The sequence below is a fragment of the Mirounga leonina genome, unplaced genomic scaffold, assembly GCF_011800145.1.
Source record: "Mirounga leonina isolate KUSES-001 unplaced genomic scaffold, KU_Mleo_1.0 Mir_126, whole genome shotgun sequence".
NCBI classification, from domain to species: domain Eukaryota; kingdom Metazoa; phylum Chordata; class Mammalia; order Carnivora; family Phocidae; genus Mirounga; species Mirounga leonina.
Window position 1 is genome coordinate 30,647,637 of NW_023270314.1, and position 17,997 is coordinate 30,665,633.

General features: G+C 41.5%; 1 protein-coding gene and 1 long non-coding RNA gene across 6 annotated transcripts in view; one reads left to right on the top strand and one right to left on the bottom strand.

Moving 5' to 3' along the window:
- The window catches only part of SLC38A1 (solute carrier family 38 member 1), a 68,081-nt gene that overhangs the window by 25,081 nt on the left and 25,003 nt on the right, over nt 1–17,997 (top strand). For 4 of the 5 annotated variants that reach the window (XM_035002820.1, XM_035002819.1, XM_035002822.1 and 1 more), the window contains 2 exons: nt 3,139–3,214; nt 3,493–3,608. The exons of the other annotated variant lie outside the window; for it this stretch is intronic. In XM_035002820.1, the coding sequence (XP_034858711.1) occupies nt 3,139–3,214; nt 3,493–3,608 (192 nt within the window). The remainder of the gene's footprint in view (nt 1–3,138; nt 3,215–3,492; nt 3,609–17,997) is intronic. 5 annotated transcript variants of the gene reach the window in all.
- Nucleotides 11,804–17,997, bottom strand: part of LOC118008933 — a 76,319-nt gene continuing 70,125 nt past the window's right edge. The window contains exon 3 of the long non-coding RNA XR_004678776.1: nt 11,804–12,792. This is a non-coding gene — a long non-coding RNA (uncharacterized LOC118008933). The remainder of the gene's footprint in view (nt 12,793–17,997) is intronic.

Consider the following 17,997-nt stretch of genomic DNA (forward strand, 5'->3'; position numbering starts at 1 on the left):
CAGCCAGATCTGTAAATCTCAATTCTGTGTAAAGATTTAAAATGTTAAGGGCCAGGGCACCTGGGCAGCCCAGTTGGTTAAGCGCCCAACTTCAGTGTCCTGGGAGCAAGCCCTGCGTCAGGCTCTGTGCTCAGCGGGGAGTCTGCTTGTCCAGCTCCCTCTCTTTCTGCCCCTCCCCCAACTCATGCTCTCTCTCTCTCTCTCTCTCTCTCTCTTTCTCTCAAATAAATAAAATCTTCAAAAAAATGTTAATGTTAAAGGCAAAAGAAAGGCCACATCAATCAATAATAGCAAAAGCAAGGCTATATAACTGCCAGGTTGGTCTCCAAAGATACTGGTTTCCTTTTGTCATTCTCTTGCTAAGAACCTGCAGTACTTTTTCTCAGGCCTCTGCCTTTAAATTCCCTCTGGCTAATACCACCAATAGAGGAAGCTTTTCCTTCTCTGGATTCCTTATCTCATCTCTCTTTCACACAGCCAGACCTCCCCACTCTGGCTTTGTTTGTTTGTTTCTTTGTGTTTTAAATATTATTTATTTATTTGAGAGAGAGAGAGAGAGAGAGAGCATGAAGAGGGGAGGATCAGAGAGAGAAGCAGACTCCCTGCCGAGCAGGGAGCCCGATGCGGTCGCTTAACCAACTGAGCCACCCAGGTGCCCATCCCCACTCTGGTTTTAGCTGGCACAGTCTCTCCTGCGTTTCAGGAGACCGAGGTTGCCTTCTACTTCCTTTTGCCCTCTCACTGTAACTGAATGGGTTGAAGGCATAGGCGGATGCTGAAGGGATAAACCGCAGATTGTGCTGCTTATATGAGGTGATGGCCCCAAGGGAAGTTCGTAGTATATATATCGCCTTTCTTTAGTTTATCCTGACAAAATAAGGCGAACTTGGAGAAGTAATGCCAGGGAGAAGCCAGACCCCTTGGTTGAAAGACGAAAAAGATAGCTAAATTAAACCAACGTTGATGAGATATATCTTTCATTTAAAAATGTTTTATTGTGGGTTGCCTGGGTGGCTCAGTTGGTTGAGCATCTGCCTTTGGCTTGGGTCATGATCCCGAGGTCCTGGGATCGAGCCCCGCATCGGGCTCCCTGCTCAGTGGGGAGTCTGCTTCTCCCTCTCCCTCTGCCTGCCGCTCCCCCTGCTTGTGCTCTCTGTCAGATAAATAAATAAAATCTTAAAAAAATAAATAAATAAAAATGTGTTGGTTTTTTTTAAAGATTTTTGTCTATTTAATTGACAGAGACACAGCGAGAGAGGGAACACAAGCAGGGGGAGTGGAAGAGGGAGAAGCAGACTTCCTACTGAGCAGAGAGCCCAATGCGGGGCTCGATTCCAGGACCCTGGGATCATGACCTGAGCCGAAGGCAGACGCCTAATAACTGAGCCACCCAGGCGCCCCAATAAAAATGTTTTATTGTGAAATATAGCATCATTCAAAACACCATATGAAAATGTAGTGTACAGTTTAAAGATACTTGCTTCTTTAAAATAGTCCAATTCAAGTTGCTTTACATTTATTAGTGAAAAATTCACTGTGACTAGTTCCTGCTAAAACTGGACAATTAAATATTCAGAAGAGCTAAAAAGCATCCCTAACATGTCTTACTAATCCATGCAACAGTTTACCTATGAATGGACTTTTCTTTGACAATAACACTTGTTTTGTTAATGGGGATTTCTTTAAAATATTTTATTTATTTATTTGAGAGAGAGAGAGAGAGAGCACAAGCAGGCCAGGGGAGGGGCAGAGGGAGAAGGAGGAGCAGACTCCCTGCTGAGCAGGGAGCCTGACAAGGGGCTTGACCAGCTTGACAAGGCTTGACAAGGATTTTCAGTCCTTGGTATCAGGACCCTGGGATCATGACCTGAGCTGAAGGCAGGAGCTTAACTGAGTGAGTCCCCCAGGCGCCCCGGGTTTTTTTTTAACTAGGCTCCACACCCAGCGTGGAGCCCAGTGCAGGGCTTGAACTCAGGACCCTGAGATCAAGAGCTGAGCTAAGATCGAGAGTCAGACGCTCAACTGACTAAGCCACCCAGGAGCCCTGGGAATTTTTTTTTAATTAGGAATTTAGGCCATAAAGTTCTCAGATTAATTGTGAATATATTTGATGGTTTTAGAGCTTTCTGAATTCCTGCTTCTATGTCTGTATATAGTTTATGAAGCCTGTCTGAGTCTTTCCCATCCCAACTTAAGTCCCACCTCCCCCATAGAGAGGAGTGATTAACATCTATTGCTATTACTCTGTGCCCGGAGCTGTACCAATGTTTTACACATGCTCTCTTATTTAATTTTCTCAGGAATGCTGTGAGATAATATAATAGTGTTACTCCCAATTCACAGATGAGAAAACTGAGGTCTCGTGCCTCGTCCCTCAGAGCTAGCGAGGATTCGAGCTCAAGTTCTAAGTGCCATGCTTTCTTAAAGCCCTAGCTCTGCCCCTACCCATGGACTATATGCCCTGCCTTCCCCCACCATGATCTCTTAGCCTGAACTCCTATAGCCTAGTGTCTGCTTCACTTAATACATATTTCCATGTCTCCCTTATCACCTGGCCTGCTGACCTGCAGATAGTAGTTGCTGAAGGAATGTCTGATCGGAGAAGAATTATTTTCTTTTTTGCAGCAGAGGGAATGCTTATTTACTAAGTTTGTACGCCAGGGATGTGAGCTCAGAAGGAGGCCTGTTTCCAGGATTCTTTTAAATGCCAGCTTTATAGTATCCTTGATTTTATCGAATTTTCAGTGAGAGAAAATTCTACGTAAAAGTTAACTTACATTGCATATAGTGTTTTAATCTATTAGTATTGAAATGGTTTGAGATTATCTTTCTTTTTGATTTATGGTTGTCTTTCATTTCATCTCAAGATGAGCACCTGCTATTAGCAGTGATTTCTACAAAACCAGTGAAGCAAAGTGTCTGCCCCTTGGGGCACTGAAGAGTTTATTTGGTAAAATGAGAGCGGAGACAACTCAGACTGGCAAAAAACAAAGCAAAACAAATCAAAAAGGTGGTTGAATTGGGCTGTAAACTCTTAAGGGGCCGACTGATAACTTTTCATGTGTGATGTTTTGATAAGTAATAATGTTAAGCTTCAATCATTATTGTGAAGTTAAATGATTATACATGTCTTTACAGCAAATTTATTTCTGATCGTGAGAGTAGAAGAAGTCTCACTAACAGCCATTTGGAAAAAAAGAAATGTGATGAATATGTAAGTGTCATTTATAATAAACTATGCTTTTTTGTTTTAGTCACATAAATTGGGACATGTTTTTAATTCGGGTAGCATAATACCAAAAGTGTAGCTATTTATATTCACCAAGATAGCCTATGTATTTTCTCCTGAAACCCATTTTAAAAAATAACTAGACCACTCAGGAAGTATTTCTTGAATTTTACTTCCACACCGGTTCCTAATAGTGCTTTAAAGACTTTGGCATGATGAACTTTCTTGAGGACTGTTTTGCTTATGTTTGTCTCTCTGTTTAGATTCCAGGAACAACCTCCTTAGGCATGTCTGTTTTTAACCTAAGCAACGCCATTATGGGCAGTGGGATTTTGGGACTGGCCTTTGCCCTGGCAAACACCGGAATCCTACTTTTTCTGTGAGTGTTGACACTGCAGTACTTTCCATGTAAAACTGTATTTTCTGTATGTTTCTGTTCATACAGAAGAAATTGGAAATATTTCTGAATAGTTTTTATGTTTTTACTAACTTGGTTAAGTTATGAGTACATACTTTTATATCGTTTGTTGGAGTGATTTTCCAAGTTGCACCTAATGTTTATAAGAAAGGGGAAATAGAAAAATCTTTTTATTCACCAAAAACACCAAAATAAGCCTTTATAAAAAGGATTAAAAATTTTCAAAATAAGATTTTTGATATTTTGGGATTCCTTATACCTGTCACTTTAAATCTCACCAAAAAGTCAAAATATTTAGAGGTGTCTAATCCAACCACTCAACATTTTGGTATTTGGATTGCAATGGAATATGTACTATATCCAAAGGTAATTGCAAATTTGTTTGTAATAAATAGCCAAGAAGCACAGATGAGAAATTAGCATGTACTTTTCCTCTGAGAGTTAGTTAAGAGAAAATAGGCAGTTTTGTTTTTAAATAACTTTTCCTCACACTGTTGAATGGGACTTTCAGCAGATGTACAGAGGGCTTCTTTTCAGTTGGAACAAGATGAAAACAGATCATAGAATTTATACCAGGAAAATTCTCACCCAGCCTGATTCCCCTCTCAAGACCCTACGGAGTATCAGTGGTGTTTTGCCTGAAGAGGCAAGGAGGAAATTCTCTTCTCCAGCCTTTTCCCCCGAGACTGCACTCACGTTCTTCATTGGCCTTGCTCAGTAGTCTTCATTGCTGGATCTTGAGATGGGAGCATCATTTTCTTGGAAGCAGTGACCAAAATGGCTAGTACTCTTACAAATTGTGTATATTCCTTTAGAAAGACTTAGAAAATTGTGATGCAAGTACACTGCTTCCCATTCCATTACCCAGGGATCAGTGATGTCCATCCATGCTGGACCATATGGGTCAGTAGCACTAGGGGTTAATATTCTTCCTCTTAACGTGTAAACACACTAGACATGTCCTTCCTAGAATTAAAACTCTGTATAGGACAGTGAATTCAAGACGTTTTCTTCCTTATTGTCCACCCAACTCGGTAAACCCAACTATAGCCTCCTCTTTTTATTGTGCTGGGTGGATCATTCTGTGTGGCCTTTCTGTTTATGTATATCTTGAGCCAAGTGCCAGGTTTTAGGGTAAAAGGATGGAGTTGGACAAAATATTTCTATGGTGACTTTTTTGGTACGCGTGGAACTCTGACCCTCTGAGGATACCATGGGGTCGCTGCACTTGTGATTTTCAGAGCAGTGACCAGAGGCACATGACTGCTAGTCCCAACTCCTCTTCTGAATGGCTGTGTAGTCTTAAGCAAGTTACTTAGCCACTCTGAGCTGCAGTTGCTTACTCTGTAAAACAAGGAAATTGCACTAGAAAAATCTCAGAACTCTGCCAACCTCTAAAACCCTTTGATTCTGTGACTATTATCAGTTATTCCAGGGCTGGAAAAATGTTCAGTTCAGAAATGTGTTTTACATTGATTTATTTATTTTTTAGTTATTGCAGTATTAGTTAGTTCTATGTTAAGTAGTTGAAGAGTCAATTCTTTGATGATGGTAACAACAGTCCTCGTACCAGGTACTACTTTAAGTACTTTATGCTGAATCCTTGCAAGTCTCTGAAATAGGTACTCGTGTTAGTTCCCTCCTTCATGGATAAGGAAACTGAGGAAGAGGGAACAGACTTTTATTTTGGAATCTCTCTTTGTCACCATTCTGGGAATTCCCTTCTCTGGGAATCCCCTTCGCCTCTCTTCTCTCCTAGATCCCCTGTTCCCTCTATTCCATTTCTTCCTTTTTCTGGATTTACTTCCTTGCTTTTGTTGCTGAGAAAGGATGAATAGAAATATGTTTTTCAAGGCCTTCATGTCTGCAAAATGTTTTTATCCTACCTTCACCTTGGGTTGGCAGTTTGGCTGGATATAGAACTCTATATTGGCAGTATTTTTCCATCAGAATTTGAAGGTATTGCTTCACTGCTTTCTAGTTTCTTCTGTTGTGAAGTCCCATATCCTCCTGATTCCTGATCTTTTCAGTATAGCCAGGGTTTTTGTTTCTTGTTCTGGTTTGTTTCTAGGAATTTGTTGAATCTCTTTGCTCCCCATGTTCTTCAGTTTTATAGTGGTGTGTCTTGATGTGGGCCTTTATCATCCACTGTGTCAGGCAGTCAGTACCTCCTTTTCTTTTAGAAGTTCATAGTCTTCAGTTTGGGGACATTTTCTTACACATTATTGTGTCAATGAATTCCTTCCTCTTCTTTCCCTTTTCTCTGTTTCTGGAACTGCTCCCCAGATTCTGGACTTTCTGGACTTGTCCTCTCAGTTTTATTTTTTCTTTTCATTTCTTCAATTTTTCACTGTAGTTTCTGGGATATGTCCTCAATTTTCCCCAGCTCTTTACTGAATGCTTTATTTCTGTTATTATTTTTTTTTATTTATAGGAGCTTTTAAAAATTCTTGGAATGTTCCTTTTTTATATCATTTTGTTTTATGATTTCAGTGTTTTTTCTAAGGATTCTAGTGATAGTTTTGGAAAATTTCAAGCATAAAATGGGAAGAAGAGTATAAAAGATTCCCATGTTCCCTTCATCCCATGCCTTACTTTAATCATCCCCCTCATCTGTATTGTCTCAAAGCAAATCCCAGCTCTAATATCATTTCATCCATAAATATTTCAGTGTATTTCTCATTAAAATAAGGATTGTTTTAATAATTATTTAATAAGGATTTAATATTTAATAATTATTTAATAAGGATTATTAATACATAACCATATTATGTCACACCTAAAAAATTATCAGCAGTTCCTTAATATCATCAAATATCCAAACAAAATTTGAACTGTCTATTTATCTCCTTTGACAAAACAACAACTGGGTTTTCCAAATCAGTACTCAAATAAGGTCCATATAGTGCAATTGGCTATGTGTTTTAATCTCTTTTAAGCTGTAGGTTCCCTGTTTCTCTCTCTTCTTTTTTCCTATACAATATATGTGTTGAAGAAACTGAGCCATTTGTCCCATAGAGTTTACCACAGTCTGAATTCCGCTGACTCTATCCCTCTGGCGCAAGTTGATTTTTTGTTTGTTTGTTTGCTTTGGACCCCATCTTTCATTTTAGAATCTTTCCTCAGATGTCAGGTGGTCCTTCTTTGTCTGTTATATTCAAAAGTAAGGGATGGTAAAAACAAGTGTAATTTACACCCACTACACGTGAGTAGGGCTTGTTGGCGATAGCTTCACATAAGGTGTTGTCACAAGCCCTTTACTTGGGGAACCAGCAATGTCACTCTTTGGCTGTTGGGATCACCCAGCATCTTCCAGTCGCCTGCCTGGAGGGTCTGAGCATTGCCACCATATTTCTGGGAACCAAGTTGGGGGCAAGGTTTGGGGTGGATATCTCAGTTGCATGTGTTTACCCAATCACAGTTTTCCTGACAAGTACCCACCCCCCTGACAATTTGTGCTGGGTCCCTCACCCAGAGACCTGTATTTTATACTTGACAGAGAATGTGTCTTCAGATATATATCTTTTGCCAGATGGGGAGGAGCAACCACTCAGCTTTACGGAATAGGTGCCTGGTCTGGGAATCTAGCTATTCCTTGAAGATCCTCTTTATTTTAGCTCATCCCTCCCATTGTTCCCTCCTTCCAGTAATGCCACTGGGGCCTTTTGGGAATTCTGTGGTGAAAATTGGATTGGTCTTGTTTTTCTCCACTGCCAGTTTAAGGTTCAGCTTTGTCTACTTTCCAGTTCTGAAATTTTGTGCTTATTATCTCCTCTCATGTTCTTAGGAGGGAGCAGGAGTTAAGTTTATATATTCAATCTACCATTTCTAGAATTCAGTTGATTTTTAATTGTAGTGATTCAGGGATAATTGATCTCTTGTCTCATGACTCTTCAGTTTCTGACTGAAGCAAAGAATTGGATAAACTTGACTCTTACAGTTGCAGGAAGACTTCCCTGCATAAAACTCTTATAAATCTTTTGGTTATTTGCAAGATGTATGAATAGCAAGCGCCACACACCAAATCATCAGGTGAAAGCTCGAGAAGGTAGCTGTATAAAGACCCAAACTTACAAGCTTTTCACAAAATGTAGAACTCCCCTACCTTAGACCAAGGACTCACTCTGTGTGTTGTCAAACCAGCTGCTCCAAGCCAAGAAGCAGTTGGCAGGATCAAGGTATCTCATCTGGTACAGGGCCCTGTTCCAGACTCATATTAGCCAACACGGAAAAAGAGTCCAAGCCTGTCCAGGCTTCTTTAGAAAAGCAGCTGGGAAGGCTCCTCTGAGTCTCCCCGAGGCTGGGTGCAGAGCTCTTCACTGGGGTCATCTGAAAACTTGTGGGAGTGATTTCTTTTTCTTGGATGAATTTGAGGCTCTTTTTTTTTTTTTTTTGACCTAACCATAATGGCTGTCATCCCTGTTTAACACACCTCTGATTCAGTTGGATTCAGTGAACTCTGCCCCATTGGAAGAATGCAGTTAGGTTTTGTGTTTCCCTGAATTCTGAAGCCCTATAATTCCACCCAAGGAACAGGAAGTATGGGAATGGGGAATCTCCACTTACAGTTGTTCTGACAGTATCTGTTCTCTGTTGGAAACAAAATGGGGCTGTACCCTGAGGCAGCAGTTCGGGGATATGCTGAGGCACGAGTATCTCAGGGTAAAATGCACACATTGAAATGAGTTTTCCTAAAATTGGGGATCCAAGGAAAAGGCAGTGGGTGCTGAAAACTTTTCCACTGTAACTCCCTGTTCTATCACTGATTTTTTTTTTTTTTTTTTTTTTTACATAGCTCCCCTGTAACTCCATCATGGCCAAAGTGGGATCAAAAGTAAATATTGGCAGGGTGCCTGGGTGGCTCAGTGGGTTAAGCGGCTAACTCCTGATTGCGGCTTAGGTCACGATCTCAGGGTCATGAGATTGAACGCCGAGTAGGGCTCTGCGCTGGGCGTGGAGCCTGCTTAAGGTTCTCTGTCCCCTTCTCCCTCTCCCCCCGCCCCAAGAAAAGAAAAGAAAAGGAAAACAAAGTAAATATGGGCATGGAAGAATGGTGAGGTTTGTTTTGTTTTTTATTTCACCTTACCATCTCCACCACCCAGCCCAAAACAGGAAAGTTATATTTCTAAATGTATCTATTAAAAGCATATATTTTATAGAAAATGAATGTCTTTAGAATGTATCACTTCCTCATAGCAGTAGGTAAATGAGAGGTTTACTAAACTATACAGAATCTGATAAAGCAATAAATGCTTTATATTTTTCCATAACTTCTTGGCAGGTATTATCGTTTATTATTTTAATAATGTAGCCCCTTAAGTGTAAAACTGTAAAAAAGGAGACTATAATTGATGATACTTCTGAGACCTCAAAAGATATGATCATTTAGGGGCGCCTGGGTGGCTCAGTCATTAAGCGTCTGCCTTCGGCTCAGGTCATGATCCCAGGGTCCTGGGATCGAGCCCTGCATCAGGCTCTCTGCTCGGCCGGGAGCCTGCTTCTCCCTCTCCCACTCCCCCTGCTTGTGTTTCCTCTCTAGCCATCTCTCTCTCTCTGTCAAATAAATAAAATAAAATCTTAAAAAAAAAAGATATCATTTATCGTAAACACTGAGTTTATAAACCGTCTGTTTGAAATGATAATTGTGAAACAACATAACAATCTATATAGACAATAGTTTAAATTTTATTTTGGTTGATTACAATTCCAGAGTCTCATTTTTTGAGTCTCATTTGCCATTTTCATGTCACTCAGTTGTGAGGATAAAAAGATAATATAGCTAAAGACACACTTTGAAAAGTGGCACACAAGTAGACATTTATTCATTAGTGCCAGCCCCATGGGACTGCTATGAGTGTGTGTGTGTGTGTGTGCACAGGTGTGTGTGTGTGACAGAGAGAGAAGGGAGTATGTGTGTGAGAGAGAGAGAATGTGTGAGAGTGTGTGTGCGTGAGAGATAAGTGTGTGTGTGTGTGTCTGAGAGAGAGAGAGAGAGAGATGAAGGGAGTACCAGTAGTTCCTGGTATGTAGCAGCACTATATAGGACGTGTTTGTGGAAGTATTAGTTAGGTGGTCACTAAATAAGGGTTAACATTTATTGAACAGTAATTATATATGCCATATTATGTCGTTTAATCTCCATCAACTATGAAGTAAGTATTAGTTCCTTTTTACAGATGAAGTAACGGAGGCTTAATAACAACTTAGCAAGTTGGGGAGCCAGGGTTCTGTCCAGGCTTTTCTGACTCTAGAACCAGTGTGATCTAAAACGCGATACTGCCTTTTAGTGATGCCTTCGTCAGAAACCAAATTTGCATTATTAATGTACATCATCAGAGAAATTTTATTCTTATCAATAGATACTTGCAAGTTAATATTTTAGCTTTAAAAATCACCTTGTATAATCATTCATATTCCTGGACTATTTTACTACTATTTCACCAAGGACCATCGCCCTTATTGTAATGGAAATAGTTTTGCAATATTGCGTGCACCAAATTGTAGGTCGGGGGTGGTCAGGTTCCTGGTAATAGCCAATAAAATACATGCCTATAGTATATCATAAACCTGACATACCCTCTGAATGGCTTCGTGTGTCCCACGTCTACATCCGACTTGGCCTTGTGTGCTATCTGAGACTCCCCGCTGTCTTCGTGAGCCCTTGAATTTAATTCCTTCCAAAGATTTAACTAAATGTTGTTGTTAAGAATTAAAAACCCAGTACTGACAAAGTCAGATAATACCAAGTCTGTTGTTAGAGAATTGGTTCAATAATCATAGTAGTTCCATAAAACAGAATACTAGACAACTATATAAAAGGGTAAACTGGATTATGTGTACTGGTATGAGAAAAATGTCCTAAGAATATTATTGTGTGAAAAAACCTGACTGTTAGGTGGAAGTGAGCAAGGAAGGAGATTGTGTGTGTATATGCACACACCCCACAGACTACTCGGGAGGGTGCACAAATAAGCTGTTGACAGTGGTTACTTCTGGAGAGTGCCTCAGGGGCTAGGGGGGACGTGGGAGTGCAAAGTTTACACTGTATTATCTTTCTACCATGTGTTTTTAGGGAAAGAAACTAATGGAAAAACCCTGTTTTTTAGGGAACTTAAAACCAATGACATAAGACTTTTTTCCCCCACTTACCTACAGAAGACTTTCGGAAAAACAGATTTTCGGTATTGATATTTAAGACCCTAAGAGCGGGGTGCCTGGGTGGCTCAGTTGGTTAAGCGACTGCCTTCGGCTCAGGTCATGATCCTGGAGTCCCGGGATCGAGTCCCGCATCGGGCTCCCTGCTCGGCGGGGAGTCTGCTTCACCCTCTGACCCTCCTCCCTCTCATGCTCTCTGTCTCAAATAAATAAATAAAATCTTTACCAAAAAAAAAAAAAAAAAAAGACCCTAAGAGCGAGAATAAGCATTGATGCTGTGTTACCTATTCCAAACTCTATTTTCAACCCCATCTGCCTTCAGAGAGCCTCCATCTCAGCCACACCAACCTCCTTCTTTTCTGTAAAGGCCACCTACACCGTCCTTGTCACCCTGGTCTTTCCCCCTCTTTATTCCCCTCCTTATTCCCACGCACCTCTGTGCTTCTGAATCCTGACAGGCCTGTGAGGCCCAGTCAGATGCCACCTCCGGAACTGTTTCCCTGATCCTCCTCTACCTTCCCGATTGAACTCTGAGCCCTAAAAGGGCAGGATTAATATCTAATTCTTCCTTGTTCAAATCATCCCAACCCCCCCACCCCCCCCCACCCCCCGCCGGCCCCAACAAGATCTAGAACAGTTGCTTTCATATACGTGATTCTCAATAAAATTTCATTGACATGAATGAATGAATACCTAAGAATTAGATTTTGCAAAACCAAAACAAGGCTTTAGGGCAAAACAATGGCTCTCATAATTGGTGCAAACTTATGGGAGGGCAAATAACAACTGAAATGTTTAGCTCACCCTCAAATTTTCAGTGGGCTGTGGAGATGTTAATGATAATAACAAGGTTAGCACAGCACTCACCGCAAGTGGTTACTTGGTTACTTTCCTGCGAATGCCTCCTTCATTTCAACATTCTAAATAGTTCAGAGCCTGTTAAATCCTGTAAGAGGTTAGTATTACATTGCTAAAAGAGCATTTGTTGTTAAATTGCTATTTGCAAAAAGGAATGTAATTGTCATTTTCAGTTTACAGCAATTACCTCCACTTTGTGGTAAATTGTTTGCTTCAATTGTAGGTGAATTCTGTCTCTCTTTTTCTGAATATTTATGTAACTCTGTGAACCACTAAAAAGATGCAACATTGTATTGCCTATAATTACAGTGTTTACAAACAAACCAGTAAATAGTCATGCCAGTAAGGGTCAATCTATAATATAAAGATTTCTGTAAACCAAGATCAGACTAGCAGGGGCCTTCTCTCTTTTAAGTTCAGTGTTTTACAGTTGAGCCTACATAAGGGGGAGACAGAAATGGAATTAGAACCATAGGTCCATCAACACATTGCCCTAAGTCCTGTTCTTATCTTGTAGGTATTTGATCATTATTAGCCCATCACAAAAAAATGGGCTTCTCATGATATCAGGAGGTTTGTATTCTTAAGTAACTGCCTTAGCATAGCTCTGAAGTCTGACATCTTTTTCAGCAAATTCTACTAAATTGGAGTGAGATTGCAGTGTACCTTCACAAATATGTACTCTGCATGTTCCTGAACTTCATTACTTCATATTCCAGAAAGTTTGAATCACCCCCACCAAGATGATAATTTTGCTCTTAGCAGTAACAGACATGGTCTGTGTGATATTTATCAAGTTATTCCTCATAAATGTTAAGTTGTCTTTCTCTGTGCACTCCTAAGCAGGCAGTTCTTTGCCTCCTGAGGAAAGACCAAACTGGATCTTGTGATCTTAAAAACCGAGTGATTAAAGAGGAAGTCAAGAGGGAAGCTCTACTCTTCCGGTGATCCTAGGAGGAGGTCCATGAGTGTAGTCACATTCATCTTCCCTCTTGTCAATCAGTTACTTGTTTTTAAAATTCTTTGAGTTATAGTCACTGTTCCTTAGAAATGATCTGAAGAGAAAATTGTTGTCCTTCAGCTGGCAGCAAAAATCACTGGCATCAGAGTCTCTTGTTTGGGAATAATAATCCTGGAAGAGGAGAAATGGCACATTCAGGCTTGCCAACATTTGAGATACATGTAAAAAGGACAGTGGCAGTGCCATTGAACTCTATTGAAATTAACTGGATTAAGAAGCTTTTCAGAAATAGGGCAATAGGAAAGTGGTTAGTGTTGTGCTAAAAATGAGGGCTTATTTTGTAAACGAAGAGGGTTGGCAAGTGTAGGAGATGAGTCCCACCCATTGTTTTTAAAAGCTGAGCAGACTTGGTGAGTCATCTAAGATGTGTCTGATAAGGGGTTCCAAGAAGGCAATTCTCACCTCCCGGGAGGTGTGCGGATGTGTGCACTGCGCGCATGCGCGAGAGCGTGCCCTGGGAGTTGGCTCAGTCCTGTCTAGACTGAGCCGAATCCAGTGCGGGTGCTGCGGAGCGACCCAAGGACAACAGCATGGCCTCCATTTGGGAGCACTGTGTTTTTCTTAGCCTGCAAGAGGCAACTTAACTCTACTGCCTAAGGTTTCACCAGTGTTAATACCTCCATGCTGCATGAATGCCTTTTTGTTCACTTTACTGAGTTGCAGTAGGCCAGGTGTGTCTCAGCACAGCAGGTCAGTATAGTCCAGAAATTTGGATTTTCAAGGCTAGCTTGAACTTTTATTACTCACAGAGTCGTAGCTGGTTTAGTAGAGTGGAAAACTGCCCCTTTGTGAGCCAGGTAGTTTTGCTTTGTTCTATGGCCGCAAGCTTCACTTTACGTTGGGTCCATGGTATCAGTGATCTACGACTACATCAGGGGTTCGAAAACTACAGCGTACTGACCAAAACCACCTGTAGCCTCTTTTCGTATGGCTTGCCAGCTGAGAGTAGCTTTCATTTTTTTAGAGAGAAAAAAAGTTGTTATCAAGTATACATGTTCCATGGGATCTATAACAACCCTATTTATCATCCCTATTTTATACGTAAAGAAGCTAAGATTCACAGAGGCTAAGGCACTTGCTAGGATGACACTGTGACTGGTGGTGGGGTGAGGGGAAGGAGGGCAACAAGCCCATGGTATGGTCCTCTTAACTCTTCCATCTCTCCTTCAATGTGCATTGTTACCATGGAAACAGAGTGGGAAGGTATGAATGAAGCCCCAGCTCCATCATTCCTGCTGGAGTGAAGTCCAAAATACCCACTGAGAACAGTACACTCCTTTACTTAATGATTCCGTGGAATTTTTCTGTCACTCGGGAGTTACATCTTAAGAGTATGATAAAGGGGGCTCATTTTCAAAGGTAAGGATCTAGGTTTGAGAGAAAAGGAAGCCAGTTATTCTTGCGGAGTGGAAGAAGAGGAAGGAGGGCATGTCAAGAGTTATAAATGGAGTGCCCGCAAAACCCACAGCCCTCTACCAACGACTATAGGCAAAAACAGGAAGTGGTGATGGCACATGGCTTTCTTTCTTACCAGTACGACTTCCTCTTTTAAAGTCAAACCTCCTCCTAACTTTTTAACCTTACAAAGCATCAACTAAGTTGATAAAATTCTAGTTCTGTCTGCATACCTCTTTTAAGTACTTCTTTCTCTTTAGGATCATATTAGATCTTATTTGATTTGGTCGTCAGTGAGGCATATTTCTTTCATTAGACAACACAAAATACCTAACCAGCAATGAGGCTAGTTTAAGAGCAGCTTTGCACCCAAAAAATGTAGATTTACCTACAAGGAAAGAAATGGTAGGAATTGTACAAATAATTGATCCCTGCCTGTTCCCAGCTCAGCATTTAAAAACCATCCCTTTCACTCTCTAATGTGTAAATATTACAAATAACTGCATGCTACCAGATCCTGGTGTGCTGGTTCTCTGACCCTCAGAATGTTGAAATTTAGTCACAATCTAGTGACTAGGAAGTGCACTTTGGGACTGAATAATTACATGTTTCTGCTCCTTTCTTTAAATATCTTGTGAGTTCCTTAAATGAAATAGGGACTATATTAATGACCTTGGAGTTTAAACAAATGCAACTCTTCACCCCCCCCTCCCCAAAGGGAAGAATTGGAATAATACTACTATCATCTGAAAGGTTCTTTACATTTTTCATTTTAATGCTATTATTGTAAAAGTAAGAAAATCATTAAAGACCATTTTGAAAATGCATAAAATAAATTAAGTATAAAGAAATCACCCAAAATCTCACTGTTAACAGCAGGTTGTGTTAGCCTTGTGATGTATTTCATTCTAAGTTGTTTGTCTCCTGCTTACACTGTTGTTCCTCTGTGGATATTTGACTTTGGCAGACAATATAGCATGGGTGGGTAAGGACTTTGGAGTCAGACTATGAGGGTTTGAGGGCTCTAATACTAGCTCTGACCTTAGACAAACTACTTAACCTCTCTGAACTTCAATTTCTTTATGTAAAATGGTAATAGTAAATACTCATAAGTGAAATATTTTAAAGTGCTTAGTGTGGGCCTGATGTATTGAAAATACCCTAAATTTATTGGTAGTAATGATCAATTGTTTTATTAATTATATTGAATCCCTATTGAAGTAAAGTTGTATGTAAAAGATAATTTTGAATTTTCCAAAATATTTAAAATTTTCACCTGGATTAGGGACTCAGAACACCTGGTCCCTCTCTCCTCACTTTCAGGCACGTCTCCTCCCATTTGGGCTCTCATTAAATAGACAATTCTTCCTCCATGGCACCTTTTTTTTTTTTTTTTTTTTCCACTTAAGCTTTCCACTAGCATGGCTTTCCTGGGCCAGGAACCATGCAGCACCACCCTGCCTCTGCAGTTACCCTCCAGAGGGTCTATTTCTGACCACAACCCCCTCCACTTCCAGGCTCCTCCCTCGGGTACTCCCACTGTGCCTGTCCTCCAGTATCATGGAGAACCTCTGTCTCTGAGAACCTCAGGGAGAAGCACACTTCCTTCCCTGTCCAGCTCAGGTGTCACGGCCTTTCACTTGAAAGCCCCTCTCTTTCCCACACTCTAAAATCCCCTTCTCCACCAGCTCTCTGTCACAATGGCTGGAAACCCCCGAATCTGAGCTCCTTAACCACGCAGATGGGTAACTTATTCAACATCCTTGCTTGGGTTCTCCATCTGCCCAGCCCTCCCTTCATCCCCAGCTAATGCTCTGCTCTCTGCAGCAGTGTTTTTAGATCCTTACTCACTTCATATAGATATGTCCCTTGGGAAGAGTTGGCAGGGAGCATATGGAAGGGCAGAGAGAGTTAGTAGAGATAAGAGATGAATAAAAAAAGTAGAGGGGGGGAAGACAGGAAGGTGGAGATAGTTTGGAAAGGTAGGAGAAAGTGAAGGGGTAGAAGAAAGTGAAAGAGAGGCCAGTAACAGAGGGGAAGGACTGGAGAAAGATGGTTGGCCAGAAAACAGTGTGTTTCCTACAGTTTGTCCAATTGGCTTGTACTGGAATTTTAGATTTTCTTGTAAATATTCTGCATCAACCAGATTGTGTGTCTCTGAGTTTTGGAGGGAGGGGCTGTGGATTGGTGGGAAGTGATGGTAGATAAAAGACTAGTGAAAAAGACTACTTTTCCTCCAGTGCAGGGAGTTTTTATATCGACTATTCTAATCATGAGGACAGTAAAAGTTTTATACTTTTAACTGGGTTTAAAAGAGGAAGATTTATATAGCGTGGTGAGCCTCAGATCCCTTTTGGCAGGAAAGAGACGTGGCTGGGGTGGGGAAAGGGGTGTGGCACTGAAAATAATTTTATTTACTTATTTGAGAGAGAGTGCAAGTGAGCACGAGTTGGGAGGGGGGCAGACGGAGAGAGGGAGAAGCAGACTCCCCGCCGAGCAGGGAGCCCGACGCAGGGCTCAATCCCAGGACCCCGGGATCATGACCTGAACTGAAGGCAGACGCTTCACTGGCTGAGCCCAGGCGCCCCTAATTTTAAAATATATATGTGGTGAAACAAATAATGCTCTAAGACCCTGAGCAAGTCGACCAAAGAAAGTAGGCCAGACCTCACATTGATGCTGAGAGCCAGTCAGCGTCCCAGAGGGCTGATAACGATTTAGCTGTAAATGCTTCCCCTTCACTGCAGTCTCCCCTGGACGGCTGTGGGGTCTGTGTCACAGGCAGTCGCATGTGATGGCGGCATGGCACCCCAGCTGCAGACAGTGTGGCAGGCCACGTGGCACCAGTTCAACAGTCGTGAGAAACAGAAGCACCGAGACCTGCTAGCTAACGGGGCCAGAGCTGCAGCTTTAAATCCTTGCTACTGCAAGTGTGGCTCGTGGACTAGCAGCATCCACGACACCTGGGAGCGTGTGAGAAGTGCAGAACCTCAGGTCCCACCCCACATCTACTGAACTAGAATCTTCAATGTAACAAGGCCCTAAGGAGATTCGTATATACCATTGAAGTTTGAGGACAGCTGCTTTAAACTTCGGCAAGGGAAAGGACAGGGGGAGTCATGCAGGGAAGATTGGGAAGGGTTCTCTTATTTTTTAAGAGGAATGGGTCCTGGAGGAGTTGAAAGCACTCAGGTGCATGGCAGCCCCAAACACCCCCATCTGGTCACCCCCGTGGAAGCTGTTTCTGGATCCAGAGTTGTGACTGCTGCTTCATCTCCCTCTCTCGAGGGCTCTGAGGCTGGGTGGGGAGTATGTCATACGATTTCTTGTTGTTTAGCTAGGCTTTTCTTTTTCTTTTTTATTTATTTATTTTTAAAGATTTTATTTATTAGAGAGAGACACAGTGAGAGAGGGAACACAAGCAGGGGGAGTGGCAGAGGGAGAAGCAGGCTTCCTGCGGAGCAGGGAGCCCGACGTGGGGCTCGATCCCAGGACCCTGCGATCATGATCCGAGCTGAAAGCAGACGCTTAACTGACTGAGCCACCCAGGCGCCCCTTAGTTAGGCTTTTAAAAGATAGTCTCATCGTCCTTGAAGTGATGTGGGGTTGGTCTTTTTTTTCTTTTTAAGGTATAATTTATATACAATAAAATTCTCCAATTTAAAGGATAGGATTTGTAAGTTTACTCAAATATAGTTATGAAGTCACCACCACAGTCATGGCATATACATTTCAATTGCCCGGGCACCTGGGTGGCTCAGTCAGTTAAACAACCGACTCTGGATCTCAGCTCAGGTCTTGATCTCAGGGTCATGAGTTCAAGCCCTGCATAGGGCACCACACTGGGCATGGAGCCTACTTAAAAAAAACAAAAAACAAAAAACGAACATTTCAATTGTCTTAAATATTTGGTTCTGTTGT